Genomic DNA, 21,251 nt, shown 5'->3' on the forward strand with positions numbered 1-21,251 from the left:
AAAAATCCATAGCGATCATAATGAAGTCAGATCTCATTAATATTCTTTCAAGAATGCTAGGCCTAAGTGGAAAACCAAGGCCCTCTCACTGCTGTGATTGCTGTGCCATTTATAAAACTGATTTGCATTATAAAAAGATTATTTTAACTATCTCTATTGTGTTTAGTCATAGAGCATGTTAACCAAATAACACACTGGAACCTTTGGTTTGTCAGGAGGGGAAGAGAGCTGAATTATATCGCAATGAGATGGGATTTTAATGGATCACCTTGGCCTTTTGATCATTTTGAGAGGAAGACAACGAGGCATTTTCTTTGAGCAAAGTAGCTCAGATATCTCTCACAGGCCCCAACTCAAGAAGTCTACAAAGGTTTTCTCCATTTAAACCCTCATCATCATACCCATACCCATGTTTTATATAACATTTCATCTCTGACTGTGACTAAAAGAATAACATAACACCCTGTGCATACAAGAGGCCACAATGAAAAACTAAATGCCATTTTATAGAAATATTTTATTGGGAAAATATCATGAAAATAATTTTTAAAAACAGCCTCGAAGAAGCAGAGTAATTTTATATGTACATAAATTTAAACTCATCTGTATGAGAGAATACATTTTTGAAACTGTGGGTCATATTAAATAAAACTCAATACAAATAAATATATTTTTTCTTATTCAAAATCACATGAAATTATATCATATCTACTATGTGTGCCTACAGTTATTATTTCACACCATAGCTTATGAAATAGGCTACACAATTTTTATTTATGAAAAATATTCATGATGCAAATTTAAGGATTTCTTTAAAAAAAAAAAAACTTTGATAAATGAATTCTACAATCTTCCAGGGACATGTTTTAATATAAAACAGTTCTTCTAACATTGATAAGCATTTTGGTATGGCTAATGGCCTCAAATACTTACATTCAAAACAAAGTAAGGGTCAAAATGCCTACAGCAAAGCATACAATGTATAGAAACACCTAAGAACACCTAGTGTGACCTTAATAAATATCAGTAGATCAAACCTGGGAGCAATTTTCACTGAATTATCTTCAACCAATGGGGGGTGTGATATTATAGAATTCAATTCCTAGAGCTCTCTTTGTAATATCATGAAAAGCTTACTGTTTATAAACAGCACCAGTAATCCAAGCTGATGTATTAATGCCTGATCAATGCCTGATCTTAAAAAGAGATAGGTAGATAACAGCATGAACTCTACTGAGATACAGGGAATAATGATTGCTCCCTTTGCTGATTTGGAAGGCACACAGTGGTAACAGTGCTAACTTGCAGAGGTTTCAAATTTCTTTTTGGCTAGAAACTTAAGTCCAGGACACAGCTCTATGAATAAAAGTGAATTAAAAAAAAGAAATACTTGGTCAAGCTGCCTGAAAAAGTGAATTTTGCATTTGGTCTCATGTAGTCTTGTGAGGCTCGACATGATGTATTATTGAGAATACATATAAGGAGCCATATTAAAATTACACTGTTTCTGATGTGTCAAGGAACACCAACTGTTTATAATTTTAAACAATTTGCCATGTTCAAAAGCAGTGATGATGACATTCCTTTTAAATGATATTTACTGTGATCGATATTGTTCTGTAAAGAACTATTGATGCTTCTGCGATACTTTTCTTTTGATATCAACATTAATGGGATTTACAAAGCAATGTACACTCCCTGAAAAAGGTATGGTAGAGATACAGGTACAAACAGTGTAAATGCACATTTAAAAGGAACAACAGTGGTTTTAACATCCAGACGTATTCCCTAAAACTACATTCTCAAGAAGAAAATCATAAAACTGTGTAAAATGAAACCACATAAGCCCAGGAGGTGAAATGCGGCATGTTAAATCAACACAATTTTAAAATTTACAATTATGATAGAATAAGGTACAATTATGTTCCCTAATTAAAAGGTTCAAATATGTACCCTTGAGGATTACACAAGAGTGACAGCAAATGGTAACACCGTTCTTATGAGTGTAGGAGGAACAAGTGATTAGATTAGTTTGCTCAGGAAGTAATGAGAAAATTAATTCCATTACAGTTTGAGAAAAGTGATTAGTACAAGATTACCATTTCTGAGTAATCTACCCCAACATACTGTTCATACTGCTGTCCAGTATGAACTAAGTATAAAAGTAGGAATGATTTTCCTACAGGAGTTAATGTATTTTTTATGTATTGTAGTGTGTTCTCTGCACATGTGACACAATGTTTAATGTTTTTCTTATGGTGAGACTCCATGCGTTTAAGATTAAGCAAATATTAACTTATATCCATGGCTTTGTGGCTTTTGTCTAGTCAGACATTTCTGGCAAAAGAACTACAGCGTTTTTTTTTCTCATCACTCAAACTTTGACTTAAAAAAAGTTGATTTTCCCACGCTCATTTAAAGTATATTCCATTAGTGATGTCTCCAGACATGTATTCTCTCATGTGTTTCCTTCAGATGGAGTACAATCCCTGTCACACATCAGTGTCTAGTGGTGGTGGCCTGTCAACACAAGGAGACAATGAGTCCTGACTGTGAGTGGAGCTTATGCCAGTGTCTGAGTCTGTGTCTGTAACATCAACAGGAGAAAGGTTCTGCCTGAGCTTCTCTACTGTTAGCTGAGAGACTCCAGCCCTGACTGGGCTCTTCAGGGACACAGGGCTAGGAAGTTCAGGGCAGTCCTCTATCTGCAGTGATCTGAGCTGGGAAACGAGATGCTGATACTCCTGGTTCCTGGACTGCAGCAGTGTGCTGTTTTGCTGCAGCTGTTTCTCCATATCCTGGGTCTGGGCAAGGAGGGAAACTCCTGCTCTCATACTCAGCTCCAGCTCTACCTGCAAGCCTTGTAGTTCTAAAAGTTCTTCAGAAGACAAAGAGGTGACTGGGTTCAGATCCAATGCAGGACCTGCAGCTGCTGCCCCTTCTAGCTCAACAGAGTCTACTGTCAAGATGGTTCTTTGCAGCTCAGAGTCAATGTCTCTGGACAGCTGATCAATGAGTTCTTGATGCCGGCGCACCTGTAGGTCCAGCTGTTCAACGCCATCACTTGTGTAAAGATAGTCCTGCAGTTGATCCTCACACTGGAACATAGACAAAGACAGCAAGGGTTCATCAGAACTATTGCAAAGGTCTGAGCCAGATAAGGAACTGTCCTTCAGTTGGTGCTCCATCTCCTGGATCTCCAGGTCCAGTTCTCTCATTTGATGCATCTGCTGTCGAATGGTGTGGTCCTGGGAGATTAGCAGCTGCACCATTTTGTCAATTTCCTCTGAACCCTCTGCCCATCCTCCTTTTTGCATCTTTTCCAGCTTGCGGAAGGCCTTCTTCACCATGCGTTTCTGACGCTCTACAGGAAGTGTCTTTGCATACTGACCTGGACCTTGCTCCCATCTCCTAGACCTGCTCATCCGGGACTTTGTGGCCCTCTTGGCACCGGTGGAGGAGGGTACAAAATCACTGGTCTTCACCAAGACAAACTGAATAAAGTTCCTCTCCTCACCCCAAGCATTCCACAAACGAAGGATACGGGTGAGAGGGGGCAGAGGCCTCTCAAAACCCTTCCACCGCTCCAGCAGACAGAACTCTTTCGGTTCTCCATGCAGGAGCCTTTTACTTTCAGGTATGGTCTTATGGTCATCCAATAAAGCCTGAACAACATCAGCACAAGTTGTATGCTTGGTGACACCACAGACAACTTTCTCTTCTTGGCACACCAACACTTGGATTTCCTTCCCTGGTGTCTCCTCTGCATCCTTGGACCTAGAAAAAATAATTATGTTATTAATATATCTGAGGCATTTTTAGAAGACATTTATTATCTGCAAGGAAACAGATGAGTGAACAGCTTGAATACAAACATCCTCTGTTTTTACCACAAACATTTTCACTGAGAAAGCAGTAGTCAAAAACAGCACTGCAATCATGTCCAAGACAATAAGAAGTCATTAAAATGCCATGTGAAAGGAACTGTCAACGGTCTTTTTGTAGACTTAGAGCAATTCACTAATGGGGCAGTAGACAGTTATTTCAAAACATCATCTATGGCACTGGTGTGTAACATTTTGAAATGACAAAGTATTTTGCTGAAGATGGCATTAACAGACAGATCATTATCTTTAATGAGTTTTTACTTTAGTGTTTCAAATATGGTTTCCTTTGATCCATTAGTATTGGCAGTAACAACAAAAATGGCATAAAAGGAAAACAATGTTTTGTAAATTATATACTGTAAACTTTAAAAAAAAAAGCAAAGATAAAGCAAATATATGGACCAGTGCATTTTCTTTTCACTTTCTTGTAGAAGCAAGTATTACAGGCAGCAAATGTATAGCATTGATTATTTTTTCACTGCTTCTGGGAATTTTAAAATGAAACCCACTGCACTATTGTTGGGCATAAATTTCAGGCAACGTCTGAGTGTGTATGAACAAGTCCCAATGATATTACAAATCCCCTTTTTGTCCACATTTCTACTTTACCCTGATTCCACAACAAAATCCCTGCCCACTGGACTTTTGCAATTGTTTGTTGATCCAGCCTTGTCAGATTTATTCTGGCACAACAATATCTCCAGTTTCCTCATGCCAGAAAAAAACACAAGTGGTATATTGTGTGAGTGCTTGATAATAGACCCCAATGGAATGCAATACGTATGCAAACCCACAAGTGCTTGGTTAATGGTTAGAAGACCCTGAGAGTTCAATTGAGCCAAGTAAATACCTGAGCTGTTCACAAAGCAAACAACTTGACATATCACCAGCACACAAAAGAGACTGTCTAGGACTACTTAATGAAATGCACAGTGGTGTTGCCTCCTCTGATACTTACTGAGAGGGCGCAGTAATGGAGAGAAATGTTCAGATTTTGTCTGTAGTAGAACTGTGTGTGGCACCACAACATCAGCAGATTAATTAATACTTAATAAATAAAAATGAATGCATTTGACAAGTGTTTGGATTTGACAAATAGTGGAACTGATATTTGATGACGCATGTATTGTACTCAGAGAAGCAGCAGGTGTAAGTAATGTTTGACTATTAAAGGTGACATTCTCGATTGTAATCAAATACATTTTTATAAAATTCAGATGTTTCCTCACTATTTGCTAGCTTTCCACTCTGTTTGAGTGCTTGAAACCGGTCTGATATGTTTATGAAGCACCAGTGTCTTTAAATGAGTCTTGGGCCGGTATGCTAGGCTTTCTCATCTGGAGATTTTATTTACCAGAGAGAACTCCAAATGTTGAAATGCACAAACTCAGATGTATTCCTGCTCCACAGGTTGGTAATACTGACATATTTCTGCTGTTTAAAGTGCTACAAAACTAAACAATTTGAGTTACAAATGAGTTTCTGTGGAAATTAAACAATGAATAAAAATTTACAGACAAGCTTCAGCCATGTACAAACAAGGTGTTTCCCCTCAAACACACCATTCCACCTTAAAAGGTGTAGAGCTTCTGAATGTAAACAACCAGAAAGAACTGCCTTTATTTCAGAAATAAAAGCATTTGATATACGAATTCAATTTATTTATATAACCAAGTCCAAGTTTTTATTTTATTTTATGAATATTTGTCTGTTGACATTGGCAGATATGTATATAAAAAAATCAGGTATTTCCATGGTCCCATACTGAGGCATCCCTACGATATATCCCTATTCCCTGTTACAAAAATATTAAAATATTCACATAATTGTGAAATGGATCATGTTTATTAATTAATGTCCATAATCCATGGACAGACAGCACGAAAACAATGCCTGATATCATAAGTCAATGTCATGTTATTGCACAAGTAAAATGATCTAAGTATATCAGAACTGATTAGATGTCAAGTTAAATGTCAGACGTTTAATTATAACATGGCTCACAGCATGAGCTACTACTCATAATCCTAACTAATCCTGGTAAAGCATGTGCCGCAACATTGGCAAAGTGCTGTCATATACCTGACATCATAGTGGGAGTCAGCCATCTCCCAGCAGTTAATGATAGCTTGTATGTGCACACACTGTGACAATCTCTCACAGTAAATTATATGGGGTAATCTGACTACCTTAGCTCATCCAAGAGAACAGTACACAGTAAATCAGATGTAAAAAAGATGGAAACAACAGTCGAACATACACATTTTTTAACAAAGAAACACATTTAAACATTTAAAATGCCAGAGATCTATTCAACATTTTCAGAGCCCCCATCTGTACAGGAAATTAACAAATGGGGGGAGGTGGAAGCACCTGTGTTTGTTTTGTGTGAAAATCACTGGACACCAGCAGCATCCTGTTACACACTTCCTGCCTCCAAGTTTATGCATTGTGAGGTTATGGAAAAAAATCTGCATTCCATTTCTATGCAACTATCAAAACAAAAATAGGCATTTATAGATAGAAAGAAAATCCTATATGGAATACTTTGTAACCAAAAAGTCAACAGGTGAATTCCACAGACTTCCACAGAGAGCAGTTGCATTTGTGTAAACAAGTATTCTTATAAATTAGACTGTTGTGGAATGCAGATTAGGTTAATCTATTCCTGTTAGGGCCTGATAAACTAAGTGAAGGTGAAATAAACTGTGCCCTGTGCTTCCCTTCTCACAAAACAAACACTGTCGGGCTGGTGACCATTAGAGACCTACACTGAGAATGGTACACAGCAACAGTATACTCGTCCAGAGCCGACATTGTGCCTGTCCACAGAGCAGAAGGAACAAATGCCATTTGTATGGTACACTGAACAATACTCAGCAACCTGTAGGAAACAGACTAAATCCTGAAAGATGTGTGATAAAGTTTGTATGAGGGAAAAACTGTTATTCATTGCTCAGAAAATACAAGGTAATTCAGAAGACTACAAATTGAAAGCCATTTTCAGGAATTACACAAACTTTCCAATCAGGTCTCCAAAAAGAAACACAAAAACAGGACATCTACACTGTTTTTCTTTCAATCAAACAATATTAACCTACAGTAAATGACAAGGGATTTGTGATACCAGGCCTGATACTTATATAGGTCTAAAACCAAGACTAGATTAAATAAGTTTAGAACCAATTATCTGCCCAAACTGATGTGATCCTAATTATAAACTTTGGAAATGTATTTTTTTTGGAGCAACTGTCAGTAAATCTATGTATATTTGTAAACAAAGTCATTAAGAGATGTAAACTGTTCTACATCTAGAGAAATCAATGATTTGTACTAATAGAAACCATACATTTTAATGCAATAATGTAAATATAGTCTTTAAATTTACTGTTCAAAACCATCAGTGAACACACACTTTGATAACTTTGCTGAAAGATTTTTATCTCTGTTTTGTCTTTCAACAACCTGCACCTGCATGCTGCTCTGTTTCATGTGAAATGTTAAACGCTTAAATATTTAAGCAGAATTTATAAGTAAATGAGGGAATTACTTTTTTAAATATGGATGATTTTGCATGGATATGTAAATAACCGACTGATTTGCCAGCCAATTAACCTGCAGTGACATTATGAGCAAGAAATGATTTTCTTGTATTTCCTGACTCTTCTATTAAGAAGCTGAGGATTTTGGTGAGTATACACATCATGGCTTATTGATCTTTTGCAAGACTTCTTTTATAGATAGGCATCTCTATGAAGTCAAAACAACCCCATCCATCCTGTGAGTATGGCAAAATCCCCACACCTGTAGTGGTAAATTCACATCTACAGAACAGAATCAACACTTGCAGAGGTACTGAACTTAGCCAAACACAAATTTACATTTGATTCAAGATTTAATTACACTTGGGATTATGCTGTGAATAATGCAAATACGAATTTGCCACTGCATCAATTCTGCTCTTACTACAGTGTGATCAGTCCAATTTAGATGGCAAATATTCAATTGGCTAACACTTTAAAGTACTGTCACAATTATATGTATCAGCATAGTGGTAATTTGACTGTCAAAACAATGTGTATCATATTGCTTATAAAATAAACACTAATGCCCACTGGCACATGACTGACACACTGACGACAAGAGAGATGTATAATATAGCATGTATAATAACCATGGGAGCCAAAGCAGTGATTTACTTCAAAGCCTGGGTGTGATGGACCATTCCAAAACATATCCACAGCATTCATAAAGCAAACACGTCAATGAACCAAACGACACACCACACTGGAGACAGCCTTCATGCACCACATGAAATAGCAGACGATAGGAGTTTAGTTACCTCTGATCTATTTTCCATCTGAACACACTCAAGATAATTACAGTCTGTGCTGATGCTTTTAAGCCCATCATACTGTAACATACAAAAGCATAAAACATTCTTAAAGGGCTCCTGAATAGGCCTGTAGTATGTGGAGTAGGCAGTTCAAAAGAATTCTGATAGATGATAAGATCCAGTGTTAACATTGCCATTAGCATTTTGATCCCAGATTATTATATATTCTTATCAATAATATCTAAAAGATAAACACAGCCAATGGAGTGGAGTGATCTGAAGAAGCCTCAGAAGTCTAAGGTTGCCATTGCCAATGCCATGTGTGAGATAGAGGGTTATAAAACTCCCCAGCACTGAGCTGGTGGAACTCTGGAACAGTGTTCTCTGGATTGATGAAACACTATCTAGGCTAACAGCTTTGGGATGAGGTAGAGTAGTGTTTGTGATCCATAATTAATTCAGAAATAATTCAATTAATTCAATCCAAAATTAGTACCTGACCCCAGTAATGTCCTTGCAGCTGAATGATTTCAAATCCTCACAGTAATATTCTATAGTTCTAGCCCTCTCAGAAAACTAGCCCTCTGTATTATTCTCTATTGGTTTAAAAAAAAAATGATGTGGTCTACAAACCTTTTTAAGAGAACTAATGAAGCTAACTCTATTAGGTATAGACGGGACTTTTATGTATACCACAATAACCACTTAAAGACTAAACAAAACAATCCTCAGGCCCAAAATGGAGCCACAGGGACATCAAAAGTTAACCAAGCCACTTAAGGAAATTGCAAAAGCAATTATATGGGTGTCGATGACAGGATCCCTCCACATAAGAACCAAACATTCTCTTTGTATTTTAAAAAGATGAAACCACAATAACAGTGTATGCTCAAACAAGGCCTGTTTTCTCACAAGGCTATTATGTTTAGAGGTGGGAAATATGATGATATACCAGTCATTGTGATAAATATTTTGTTGATCGTATTGTGTATATTGCCAGCAGAAACAATGGCCAAACATTTTTCATTAAAAAAAGCACATGACAGTGTGTGCAATGTTGAGTGTAATATATATAAAACAAACAAAAACCTCACAATATCAAGAAAAAGCAGATTGATCTAAGTTTTTTAGTGTGCAAATAATTCACTGTCATACATCAGGAAAATGATATTTTTGTCATGATGTTATGGTATTTTTGTCATTTTTTTGTCAACATTCTGATAAAACGAGGCTGAAAGCTTCCTTAGATTATGTCAGATGATATTATTTAATTTAAGTGTATATTCTCTCTCTCTCTCTCTCTCTCTCTCTCTCTCTCTCTCTCTCTCTCTCTCTCTCTCTCTCTCTCTCTCTCTCTCTCTCCTCTCTCTCTCTCTCTCCCTCTCCCTCTCCCTCTCCCTCCCTCCATGTGAGCTGAACAACAGCACCCTGGTAACTCGACTCTTGGCGCCCAGACACTTGAACAACACTGTACTGTATGCAGTGTCTCTGGTTACAATAGCAGAGGCATTTCTCTATTGTGTTAGCGACAGGATTCTCTCAGCTCCAGCAGTCATGCAATAGACATACACAGAGTACAAATTAGGAGACAAACAAGTCCTTTCAAATCGTTAACAGAAAAGAGATGTTTCCTTTAACTCCCCTATCTCTTTTGTGTTTAAACCCCTTGAAGAAGAGGCAAGTAAAAAATGGAAAAGGTGAGGAAATATGAGCTACCTGTTTTTCAAGCGCGCTTTCAGAAAGTTTCGTCCGAATGGCGCCATTTTTCAGTGGCTCAGTGAAGTTAAAAGCTCTCAGATCGGTTCCATGGTGAGAAGAAGAGGAGGTATTCTCTCTGACTCTGACCGGAGCCGGAGGACTCTGTGGGAAAAAGTTGTAAAACTTGTGAGGGGAGCCGTAAAAACAGAGGGGCCGTCTACACTGAGCCGAGGGCCGTCCCAGAGCGCGGAGGGGAGGTGACCTAACGGAGGGCGGTAAACACCATCTCGCAACGACCCTCAGCACCTTTACCTGCTTTAATGAAGAGTTTCGGGGGAAAACACCGAACAACTACAGGGTTCAAAAGAATAAACAAGATATAATCTCTTATTAGTGTCAGAGCTCAACACAAGTATGAAGTTAATAGCTTTACAGCACAATATTTCTACTAATCTCAGCCTGCACTGAGCCAGAGTCAAGTCTCCAGTAGCATCTGGATCACTGCCAGAATCAGAATATGTACAGCTCCACTTCTGGGAAGTTTAACATGGAGAAAGAAAATTAAATATAAAATGTGCCAATATGCTACTTATTTTTTTGTTTTACTGCAAACATTCAGTCTAAATAAGTTACAAATTGCCCAGTGGCATTTATTTTCAAATTCCTACAAAGTTGCAACAGCAAGTCGTGTCCTTAAATTAAGCAAATAAAAATAAATAGGAAAAAATCAGGAAAAAGTTTTAGCACTAAAATAATCAGCCTATTCCTAAAGAAAATAGACATACAACAGTCACATGTTGCAATTGTAATGAGTATAATATCCCTAGCCTTATTCACTTCTGCTGTATAATACCCAATTTGGCAGCAACAAAAACACTGTTTTTTCATTTATTTATTTATATATTTATATTCATGTTTTGTAACCACTTAATCCTGTTCAGGGTTGTCTACCCTAAATGGAAGCACTGGGCCCAATGAACACACCCTAGACCAGATGCCAGTCCATGTGTTTTTGTATTGAGGATTGGAACTGAAGCACTCTGAAACCTATGCAAGGAGAACATACCAAATTTGTCACAGACAGGAGTGGATCAAGCCCAGGACCTCTGAATGTTATCAGTGATATTGCCAGTTGCACCACCATGTCATCCAACATTGTATGTGGTCCGTTTTTTATTCTTCTACACTAGGAATTAATGCAACAGTGTGGATCAGTTGTCACAAGCCCTCTTCCTAAAGATATACCTTCCTGCAGAGTGCAGTGTCAGTCTGTTTGCTTCACCCACTCCAGGGAATTCATTTCTTTAGAAGCCTCTATTTGGCTGCATCAATGTCTGGTCAGAAAGAGGTAGTAAGTTGAAAGCATGCTGGTTCTAAACTGCAGGAAAAATATCTGCAGGAGCAGTGTTTTTGACCACAGCAGTGGGTGTTCATTCTGCTCTGCAGCTTTTCCTCTTACTTCCATACACACTTCAGGGGTTCATTCAGCAGTGTAGGTCCTCATTCTATCCTGCAAGAATGTATTCAGCACAGTAACTCAGCATTTTAGATAGGAAGGTTTTATGTTTCTTTCTACATGGTCTGAGGTAATCTTTCTATAAGACAGCAGTGTCCAGTGGGGGACCAATGAGTAAAAAAATCTAGAATTAAAATTATAACCTCCATTGCCAGTAGTGGAAGTTAAAACCGCTGCTCAGATACAGATACTGATAACACTGTTTTTGCCCAGATACTGATTAAAACTGTCATTGCATTTGCATAATAGTCATATTAATAGACACTATTTTATGTGCAATATCTTGAAACCTGTAGAATTTTACATGGACTTAGTCTTAAGCATTTAGATATTTTTATATATAAATAGACACTATACTAGCTATACTATACATCCATCCATCCATTATCTGTAACCGCTTATCCAATTTAGGGTCGCGGGGGGTCCAGAGCCTACCTGGAATCATTGGGCGCAAGGCGGGAATACACCCTGGAGGGGACGCCAGTCCTTCACAGGGCAACACAGACACACACACACACATTCACTCACACACTCACACCTACGGACACTTTCGAGTCGCCAATCCACCTGCAACGTGTGTTTTTGGACTGTGGGAGGAAACCGGAGCAGCTATAATATACAATACTGAAAAATCTCATTATGTATATCTTGAAATGTATTTACATTTGGTTTATATTTTGTATAGACAGATTCAGATCTACACTTATTTATTCGTATTATCCAAATTTATTCATTGCTGGGGGGAGCCCTTTTTCCATTTGTTCATTGACAAAAAAAACCCAAAAAAAACTACCTATTTAATAAATTATTATACATCATTATAATATAATGTCCCGTCTACTTACAAACAATAACGCAATCAACACTTTCATTAAAAAAAATAAAATTCTTAACATGTTTTAACAACAAATTGTATCTAAAAGTTGTCTGTTATTTTATTTCTGCTAATTCCATGTTTAAAAATAAAAATAATTAAACAAACATGAAACATGTGGAAGTGGAAATGGCATGCCATCTTCTAATCATCAGTCACATCTTAATCTGAATTAATGATTCACTTTCTTGTAATAGTTATATACTTATAAAATATTCATGTTTCCAGTTTACAACCTTCAAAAAAAATGAACGTAAACAGCTCACCCCAGTTCTCTACTTTCACTCCTTTGATCATACCTCCTTCAGTGACAAATCTAAAACTCCCAGAAGCCTTTCACACCCAAAAAAGGAGAAATGCGAATCAGATGAGCGGGTGTGGAAGTTTTGACGTCAGTCGACTAAGTGACCAAAGTGGTGTCATCTGATGTCGTCATGAGCAGGGGCTGATGAAGAGAGGAAGAGTCGTGGGGAAAGATGGGGAGCGGTAGAGAGGGGAGGGGGAGGTGTAATGGAGCAGCTCCTGTGACATCACTCCAGTGCTTATATACTGGGGGAATGGAGCCCACTGGTCCTCAGTTGATTCCTGAACAAGCTAGAGAACGTACAGATCTCAGACTGGATAAGAAACCAAGAGTAAAGTCCCTGCTGGACCACTTCTCTCCAAACTCCTCTCAGTTTCACTCTCTGCCTCTCCCTCATTCACCCTCACTCTGTTTGACTCTCTCCACTCTTTCTCTCCCTCCTCGACACTTAACCTTATGGACTCTGGCCTGGCCTAAAGCTGTGAAGTGTGCAGGACTGTCAGCAAGATGCAGGTGCAGGTAACCTTCGTGGTGTTCCTCTGTTTGATCTGCAATGGACTTTGCTCAGGTAGGAATTTCAGTCAGGTCACTATTTCACAATTCACTTAGTCTCGGTTTGTGTTTTTTCAGTGAAATATTACACTTAATTTTACTCATAAGTTCATATTTAAACCTATTTTTGAATGATTTAGTTTTACTACCCTGATTTTTTCAAACAACTGACTAGAAAAAACTAGACTAAACGAAATGAACGGATTTTGCACGATGATCAATTAAAGCCAAAGTGATCATTTTGTTTATAAGTATACACCTAATGTTAGATTAAGGAAAAGCATATTTAATATTTGTTTAATTTGCACAAATAAATGTCTGCATATTGCCAGCTCGGCAACTGGAACCACTGATATAAGTCATAGTGGTTGTTTTGTTAACTAATATTACTCCTTCTTAGGACTAGAACCTATGTGTGAGGTTAAGGACTCATACATTTGAAAAGAGATTGTATTAATAGAGAGACTTTTTAATAAGAAATTCACAGAAACATTCCAGTCAACACTACAGAAAGTATTCACAGATTATTTATGAAAAAAAAACAAGCAGATAATACGTTATATTTACATTACATTGCATATGGCGTAATGTGAATTAGATTTAATGTTGAGAGAATATTTTATAGTTAACTTTCTTCCATGGCTCACTTTGAACACCTTGTTGAACTGGTATTTAATCTTCATCTACAGATTTACTCAAGTAGGTAGAGAGACAGAGGGGTAAATATGCTGAATTATTTGATTGGTTTGTGTGCTGAAAGAATGGGCGTGAACATAACCTTAACACTTAAACAGCAACAAAACAAGAAACTCAACTCATAAATTTAAACGTGAACGCTGCAACTGAAGATTCGGAATATGTTCTATCTTATACAAATCTCAAAGACATGGTTCAGAGTCTGCAGTGTCTTTTGCTTTAATAACTGCTTGTACCTATGTATTGAACATGTTCTCCGAAGCTGGAAATAGAGCAAGTTTATTTGATTTGTACCGAGGACTGCAAAGGGAGTTAATTTAAACTAATTAATGCATGTTAAATTAAACTAATTTTCAAATATAACCTTTGCCTGGTCCTTCATACTTCATTTGTGCTCTTTTTTTATCATGTGTTTCTATGGTCTGTAGTTTGGACAGGATTTATCTGTTAAAATATTTATGGCTGTTATTTCATTTCAGATGTTGACGAAAGAAAGGATGCAATAGATGAGGAGATCTTGAGCAGTCTCTTCTCTGCAGAGGTACAGTGATGTTTTTTTTTTTTTTGCACTACTCATCATCAGACAAATAAAATACCACCAGTTCAAGCCTTAAATATTCACACAGTGAGAGGTGTGACTGAAATGCTAAACAGTCATTTGCAGTGAGAATGAGTTTAAAGGCTTAGGAATCAGCAGGAAGTCTCTCATCTGTTGACCTAACCTTTAACAGAAAGTCACAAAAGCTGGACTTTTGTGCAGGGCAACATACACTGACATTCACTCTTGTGGACACTTTCACGAAGCGAACCATGAAGCAGCATAGAATAGGAATGAATGAATTTTTATTTTGTTTATGATTAAATATTTAAATATATTAACTTGGGAATTTGGCTTATTTACCACAGATTACTAGACTCTGCATCAGGACACCTACAGATTCAAAGAGATTGTTTTACTGCCCTTGGATCAAGTCAGTGGTACTTAATCCAAGGGCAGTGCAATAAAACCATAGTGAAAAACAGGGCTTTATGAGCATGAGCCTGGGGACATGCCTATGATCATGCACAGCTGCCTGTTGCTGGTCCATTAAGCAGCAATTTACAATAACAGTTGCGGGTGGAGATTTTGATGTAAGCCCCAGCATCATGTCACCTTGTATCAGCCATTGCATTAATGTCTAGAAATATTTGCTTATCTGAGGCTGATTTTCTAAATCATACATGGGATGGAAATGTGTAATTGTATGAAATCTAATCAAGAACTGAATTATTAGAGAATGTACATAGGGTGCAGTTCTTCAACTTTTAGATTTCAACTAAATTTTGTTGCACTCTTTTGTCACTGTTTAGGACAAATGTTTTTGCACAAAACCTGAAAATCATGGCAAGGTTAATTTAATTTGAAAGCAAAGCAATACATATAAACACAAAACGAGATATATTCCAGATGGAGGAGCACAAAGCTACAAGCACTATGTAGTAGATAATGTAAATGTACACACATCAACAAGTGTAATAATTGCAAGCAAATATAAGAACATGGGAAGACCTTCTGTAACAATGTCCTAAATCATAATTTCATGAAAAATCATATCATACCTCTGTTATGTTAGAGAAAAAACACTGTAAACTGACTAAAAACGGCCACTCTTGTTTAAGTTCCCCATTCCTTGAAAACTAAAGAAATCACATACTAGAAAAACGATTATGTTTACAATGTTTTTCAACCTAATCTCAATTTGTAGCATCTGTAGCATACACTTATTTACCACAGGCAATAATATTGATCTTTTTTTGAGTGCTTAGTAACAGAACACAAAGGTTATTGACTCAAAACCCAGTGCCTGCCTGTTGGCACCTTTTGTAAATGTCTGGTTTTAATTAAAGTTTTTTTTGCCTGTTTATTCCTTTGTACAGGAAGTTTAGTCCATTATAATGAACAATATTCTACAGATACTCGTGTAAGAGAATTGGTTCCTCCAGACTGAACATTCTTACTCTCTATGAAGTGTTTAAGTCATTATTTAAATGTAGAAGTATACAGGTTTATATATACGTCTGCCATCTAATAGTTATTCTGTATATGAGAGGACTCAAGGGAGTGTGATAAATACAGTTAACCCAATAATATTTCCTCATCCCTCATGTTTCAAATGGAGACAAAGACATCATTCATGCTGAACACATCCGTCTTTCACTGACGTAACACCAAATGCAGTTTTGTAATAATTGCATATTTATTTATTTATTTTTTTAAATCAATCCAATTGAATAGAAGAGGAAGTCGGACAATATTTCAATTTCAATAATGTTTTTTCTAATCATGTCGAGAGCACTTCATTATTCATGTTCGTTCCACACAGTCAATGGCACTAAATTGGACTTCTGGAATCCAAGCCAAGCTTAAATGAAGTTAGACTTCTGTGAATCTTGTAAATCACTCATAGATTTAGGTGGAGTTTTGAAGACAAGGAAATGTGAATTTTAACTGAAATTATCATTTTTAAGGAATTCAGTTCAGTTCAGATCAATTCAGTACACCTCTATTGTCATTATGCCAATATAAGATTGTAAAGTATATACAATACATTCAGAACATTTGTGTAAACAGTAAATGTCAGTTGATGCAGTAGGTAGTCTCTCAGCCAGACAGTTCCAGGATCCTGAGTTCCTGGGTTCGATTCTTTCCTGTCAGTGAGAAGTTTGGTGACGTCTCCCTGTGCCTGTAGGGCTTTCCACTGTGTGCTCCAGTTTTCTTCCACAATCCAAGTAGGTGGATTGGATGATGCTAAATTGTCCACATGTGTAGGTGTGTGTGACTGGGTAAATTTGTGATGCCCTGCTAAAGACTGGTGTGCCCAGTCCAGGGTGTTACTACTTTGCACCAGTGATTCTCTGTAGGCTCTGAACCCACCATATGAAAAGTATGAAAGGCTTATGTAAAACTAAAAGAATAAACACTAATGTTAGGTCAGAATGTAGAGGATGAAATTTATAGTACCAGGTAGAGGAGCTGACATCAATCCTAGAGTTTATAGAGTGTATAATATGTACTTATGTTAGAAGTGAAAATATATCAAAGTAAACCAGGTCCGGTGCAAATTAAAGTAGATGACTTTAGACAGCATCACAGATGTTATATTAACAAAGTATACAGTTCAGCAAATGAGCTAATATTCAGGTTTACAGCGCTATTGTCCAAGCAAAAAGTATTGCAGTTAATATGTGCAGTGTGCATACAGTCCCATGGAGCTCAGTGTGTAGATATGCTGAGTAAGGATCAGGGTTTAGATCAGTAACAGTCCATCTGTAGTATGTGTTTATTCCTGTTCTGGTTTCTGTTGGTGGTGTGACCAGTTTAACAGCTCATGGGTAAAATCGTCTTGGCTCTAGTGAACTTAGAAGCTTTTAACTTGCCTGATTTGCTTAATTTATCTTTCTGTAAACATGTGAACAAACATTTTGTCAATTTTCTATATGCAAATAATTTACCACCTCCACTACAGGAAACAGCTTTATATATGACATTTGTGACAGGTTCTGTTTATTTGCTTTGGTTTAACATATTGAAAGATTAAAGTTGCCATACATGTAGCCTGTGCCACACAGTTTCCACATATTAAAATCATTAAAAAACAGCAATTGTGCATCAAAGTATGCAGAGGTGTGTACACTGTAAAGGATGTTTATCACTTATTTTCACATAGAAAAGGAGCAAAGGGTATTGTTTGAACCAACATTTTACATTACAGTGCAATGGCTGGAACAAAACCTTGTATAATTTGAAATTGAGGGTTGCTTTTTAGGTTTTACAAATCATTACATTTTATAAATGTAATAAATAAATAAATATTATATTAAAGCACTCACCTTGGTGGCATTATCCACTAATCTCTCTCTCTCTCTCTCTCTCTCTCTCTCTCTCTCTCTCTCTCTTCTCTGTTAAAGCAGAGCAAACACAGCGCCCCCGTGTGGCAGCTGCCTCTGCTGAACATGTGTCGAATGCTATGGAGCCTCAGTGAACCTTCACAGGACTGGAGCTCAGAGGAAATGCAGGCGGCCTTTGAGCAGAGACTGACCACCTCCATCAGCCACACACTGCAGGATCTCTACAACCTCCAAACCCTCTGCAGAGTACTGCACCCCAGAGAGGTAAGAAACATAGATAGAGAGAGTGTTTTGGGACCCGTTTATGAAATAACAATATAGTACACGCTGTTTAATTTTAATCTGATTGTAATTGTCTATTTATAAAAATGGGCAAAGAATTGCAGATATTATTTATAATATTTTAACATTTAGTCAGTTCTCCAAATGGAATGAGATTATCTGTGGCTTCTACACAACAAACTGGACAACATTTTAAATATTACACACAAAATATTTGTGATTAAATAATTATGTTAAAATTGTGACAGGCCTAGACATTTTTATGTTTTTCCTTTATCCTAAATTCTGGTCTTACAAAGGACTATATATCTCATAACACAAATAGACACACACAGACAGACTCACTTACTTGCATACAGACACACACGCCTGCACTTTGTAGATGTAGTTTTTACACACATCATCACACACCAACACTAAAACAGCCCTCTAATTTCAGAGTGAATCCTCAGGCTTTTCAATAAGTACACACTCTGCCAGACACACATCCCACTGAAGCACCCTCCAGAGCAGCACTGAGCTGATGAGCAATCAGAGCACGGCACACTGCATTAGCTGCAGCACACCTTTCTACACCTGCCTTATTACCACACACACATACACACATTTATGAGGGAGAGGCTGTTTATTCAGTATGCCTTTTTGTACTCTGTGTGTTTCAGATTCGCTATGGTGAGGAATATTTTGAACTGGATCAGAACAGCGAGAACCCCCTGAAAAGAAAATCTCCATATATCCTAAAGAGGCAGCTGCACACCAACAAAGCAAGAAGGCCGTATATTCTGAAACGAAGCTCACTTTACTGACCCCTCTATCCACCACTGAAAAAAGACATTTTACATTCTGTGAATATGTGGCTACTTTCAGAGTGAATCTGGCTCTAAAGAGTAATCGATCATGTCTGTTTTATTTCATTATGCTTTAGCACTTTTTCCCTCCACACACCTGTCCCATGTTATCTTTCTCAAAAGGGCAGAGTGTAAATAAAAGCAGCAATCTAATACAGTTTGTTTCTTTGAAAAAAGCATTATATTTGTTCAATGCATATTTATTTTTCTTCTGATGTAATTAAATGACTAATATTTCAACCATTCAACACACGTACATCATTATTTGGAAGTAATCATTTTAAACACACTAATCCTATTCTCCATGGTTTTCCTTGGGGATGACAGTTCATAATCTACACAAGAAATATGCATTAAAACACTGCATAATGTATACAGATGGATTCATTCTTATCTGGATAATGCAGCTCAAAAATAAGTTCCATACTTAATATGTGAAATTGAGAGTATTTCATGATTGCTCTTAAAGAAACCTTTGCAAGCTCTGGACTCTATGATGTTTCGAAGTTAGCTTTCTAAGTTAACTCAGTATTATTGATTCCCTTCAACAAAGCTATAGGATGTAAAAAGTGGCATTCTGACATTCTCAGTAAGCATACAACAAGAAATAATGAGAAAAAAATTATACCTTTTCTGGCAAAAATAAAAAAATTAAACCAAAAAGGCTACATTTCCAAATGCCAAGTTATACTCTCAAAATCATAAGCCATCAGAAAGGTTTCTTTATGTCACAGCCCAGTGCTGGAAGGCTTAATCTACTTTTGTAAATAAGTTGGGTAGGAATGACTCTTATAAATAGGCTAGTAGGGTTAAACCCCAGTATCTCTTTCAATGAAAAAATAGCATCCAATATGGATTTCATTTTTGGCATTATATTCTTGTCAATTTATGAGCATACTGGACCATCTAGAAGCCATGAGAAAATATGGACTTGTTGAAATGGGTCTGAATTTCATTTAAACCAAGCTATAGATTCAAACAGCCTTTATATGACTCTGTGTCAAATGTGTTATGACGTATTATATACTGTGAATATACAGATATTTAGAGCTTGTAACTTGAAAAAGCTTAAAACCCACTGTGGGAAACACAAGTGCTCATAACTGACACATCCTTTCTTTAGCATATTTTATTGTGATATGTATAAAGGAACAATCTGTAATGTATTTACTGGACCAAATCATAAAAAGACCATTATATACATATTAGCATAGGTAGATATTTAGTCAAATGATGTACATTTCTTTATGTAAATAAGTTGATTATAGCAAATATGTTTTATCAATGACCATCCAAAATTCTTAAACTCGTCTTCAGGTAGATTCTGTTCCCCAATCTGACAACACAGGTCCCAAAGGAGGCATTATTTTCAGAGACACTGGAATTGTAGAAATTCAATGCTGCTCAAAAAAGCTGTCTATCCAAACATAACCCACCCCTTAAAGATACAAAAATTGGGGGCGGCATGAAGGCGCAACATGTAGTGTCGCTGTCACACAGCTGTGGAATTCTGGGGTTGTGGTTTCTAGACCCACTCCGTGTGAATGTCTGTGAGGAGTTTGTTGTGTTCTCCCTGCATCCGCGCAGGTTTCCTCCTGTGCTTAGTCCAAAAACACGTTAGTAGGTGGATTGGTGACTCAAAAAGTGTCCATAGACACCATAGACCATAGACGACAAAAGTGTCCATAGATGTGTGTGAATGTGAGAGCTCAAGTAGCCAATCCAGTGTTTACATGTCAGCTCGGGACTCACCGCGACTCTGAATTGGATAAGCATTTATAGGCAATGAATGAATGTAACAATCACAAACAAGTTCACCTTAAGGTAAATATTACAATTTACTCTAAATTCTGTATATGGCCAACTAATTAAAATAGTTTGTCCACCATTGCCGTGGTAACAACTGTAATAGGAAGGCTTTGCACTGGATATTAGAACATTGCTGTGAGGATTTGATTAAATTCAGCCACATAAATTTTCACTGAGGTGCGGTACTGAGGGAGTTGGGAGGGGGTCAGGGTAATTAGTAAATGCAGTTTAGTTCTTTTGACCAATACAAGTAAACCTCATATAGGGCTGAAAATATTTCCACATCACACAATAATTTAATATGAGGCTTATATATTAGAGACTTATATCAGAGATTTCCAGTGTAATTATAACATCCCAAAATGAGACACAGACCATTAGCTTTTTATTTACACAGATAATAAATGGCTATCGATATGTTTGATGATCAACAATTGGCCAGGCTTTTCTGAGTGCTTGTGCTGACCTCTTATTAATGCAATGGTTCAGACAGAGCCTATCTTTTTCATTTCTTTAATTAACTGCTGCTAATTTACACAAAGCAGTGCAGTGAAGCATCTA

At 37.1% G+C, this 21,251-nt stretch overlaps 2 protein-coding genes across 4 annotated transcripts; one reads left to right on the forward strand and one right to left on the reverse strand.

Annotated features, from left to right (window-relative positions):
- Positions 1–589: 589 nt before the first annotated feature.
- rassf9 (Ras association domain family member 9) lies at positions 590–10,078 on the reverse strand. Its single transcript, XM_066685301.1, has 2 exons — positions 9,940–10,078; positions 590–3,777 (listed from the first exon to the last, which is right to left on the reverse strand). Exons 1-2 carry the CDS (start codon positions 9,984–9,986, stop codon positions 2,493–2,495), a joined length of 1,332 nt encoding a protein of 443 aa, XP_066541398.1. The 5' UTR covers positions 9,987–10,078; the 3' UTR covers positions 590–2,492.
- On the forward strand, positions 9,734–19,061 carry nts (neurotensin). 3 transcript variants are annotated; one of them, XM_066685303.1, is made up of 5 exons: positions 9,734–9,920; positions 13,095–13,183; positions 14,343–14,404; positions 17,812–18,015; positions 18,696–19,061. In XM_066685303.1, the coding sequence occupies exons 2-5, from the start codon at positions 13,123–13,125 to the stop codon at positions 18,837–18,839; spliced, it is 471 nt and encodes a 156-aa protein (XP_066541400.1). In that variant the 5' UTR covers positions 9,734–9,920; positions 13,095–13,122; the 3' UTR covers positions 18,840–19,061. The 3 variants fall into 3 exon arrangements, with proteins under 3 accessions (XP_066541400.1, XP_066541399.1, XP_066541401.1); XM_066685302.1 differs by lacking the exon at positions 9,734–9,920 and having other exon boundaries at positions 12,914–13,183; XM_066685304.1 differs by lacking the exon at positions 9,734–9,920 and having other exon boundaries at positions 12,914–13,183; positions 17,815–18,015.
- The last annotated feature ends 2,190 nt before the right edge of the window (positions 19,062–21,251 follow it).

This window comes from Hoplias malabaricus, chromosome 11, assembly GCF_029633855.1.
Source record: "Hoplias malabaricus isolate fHopMal1 chromosome 11, fHopMal1.hap1, whole genome shotgun sequence".
Lineage (NCBI taxonomy): Eukaryota > Metazoa > Chordata > Actinopteri > Characiformes > Erythrinidae > Hoplias > Hoplias malabaricus.

Excerpts from the sequence above, each read along its gene's own strand:
- rassf9 (XM_066685301.1), bottom strand. The coding sequence starts at position 9,986 with ATGGCGCCATTCGGACGAAACTTTCTGAAAGCGCGCTTGAAAAACAG. Across the intron at positions 3,778-9,939 it reads AAAGCGCGCTTGAAAAACAG|GTCCAAGGATGCAGAGGAGA; the intron begins GTAGCTCATATT and ends TATTTTTTCTAG.
- nts (XM_066685303.1), top strand. The coding sequence starts at position 13,123 with ATGCAGGTGCAGGTAACCTTCGTGGTGTTCCTCTGTTTGATCTGCAAT. Across the intron at positions 13,184-14,342 it reads CTGCAATGGACTTTGCTCAG|ATGTTGACGAAAGAAAGGAT; the intron begins GTAGGAATTTCA and ends ATTTCATTTCAG. Across the intron at positions 14,405-17,811 it reads GCAGTCTCTTCTCTGCAGAG|CAGAGCAAACACAGCGCCCC; the intron begins GTACAGTGATGT and ends TCTCTGTTAAAG.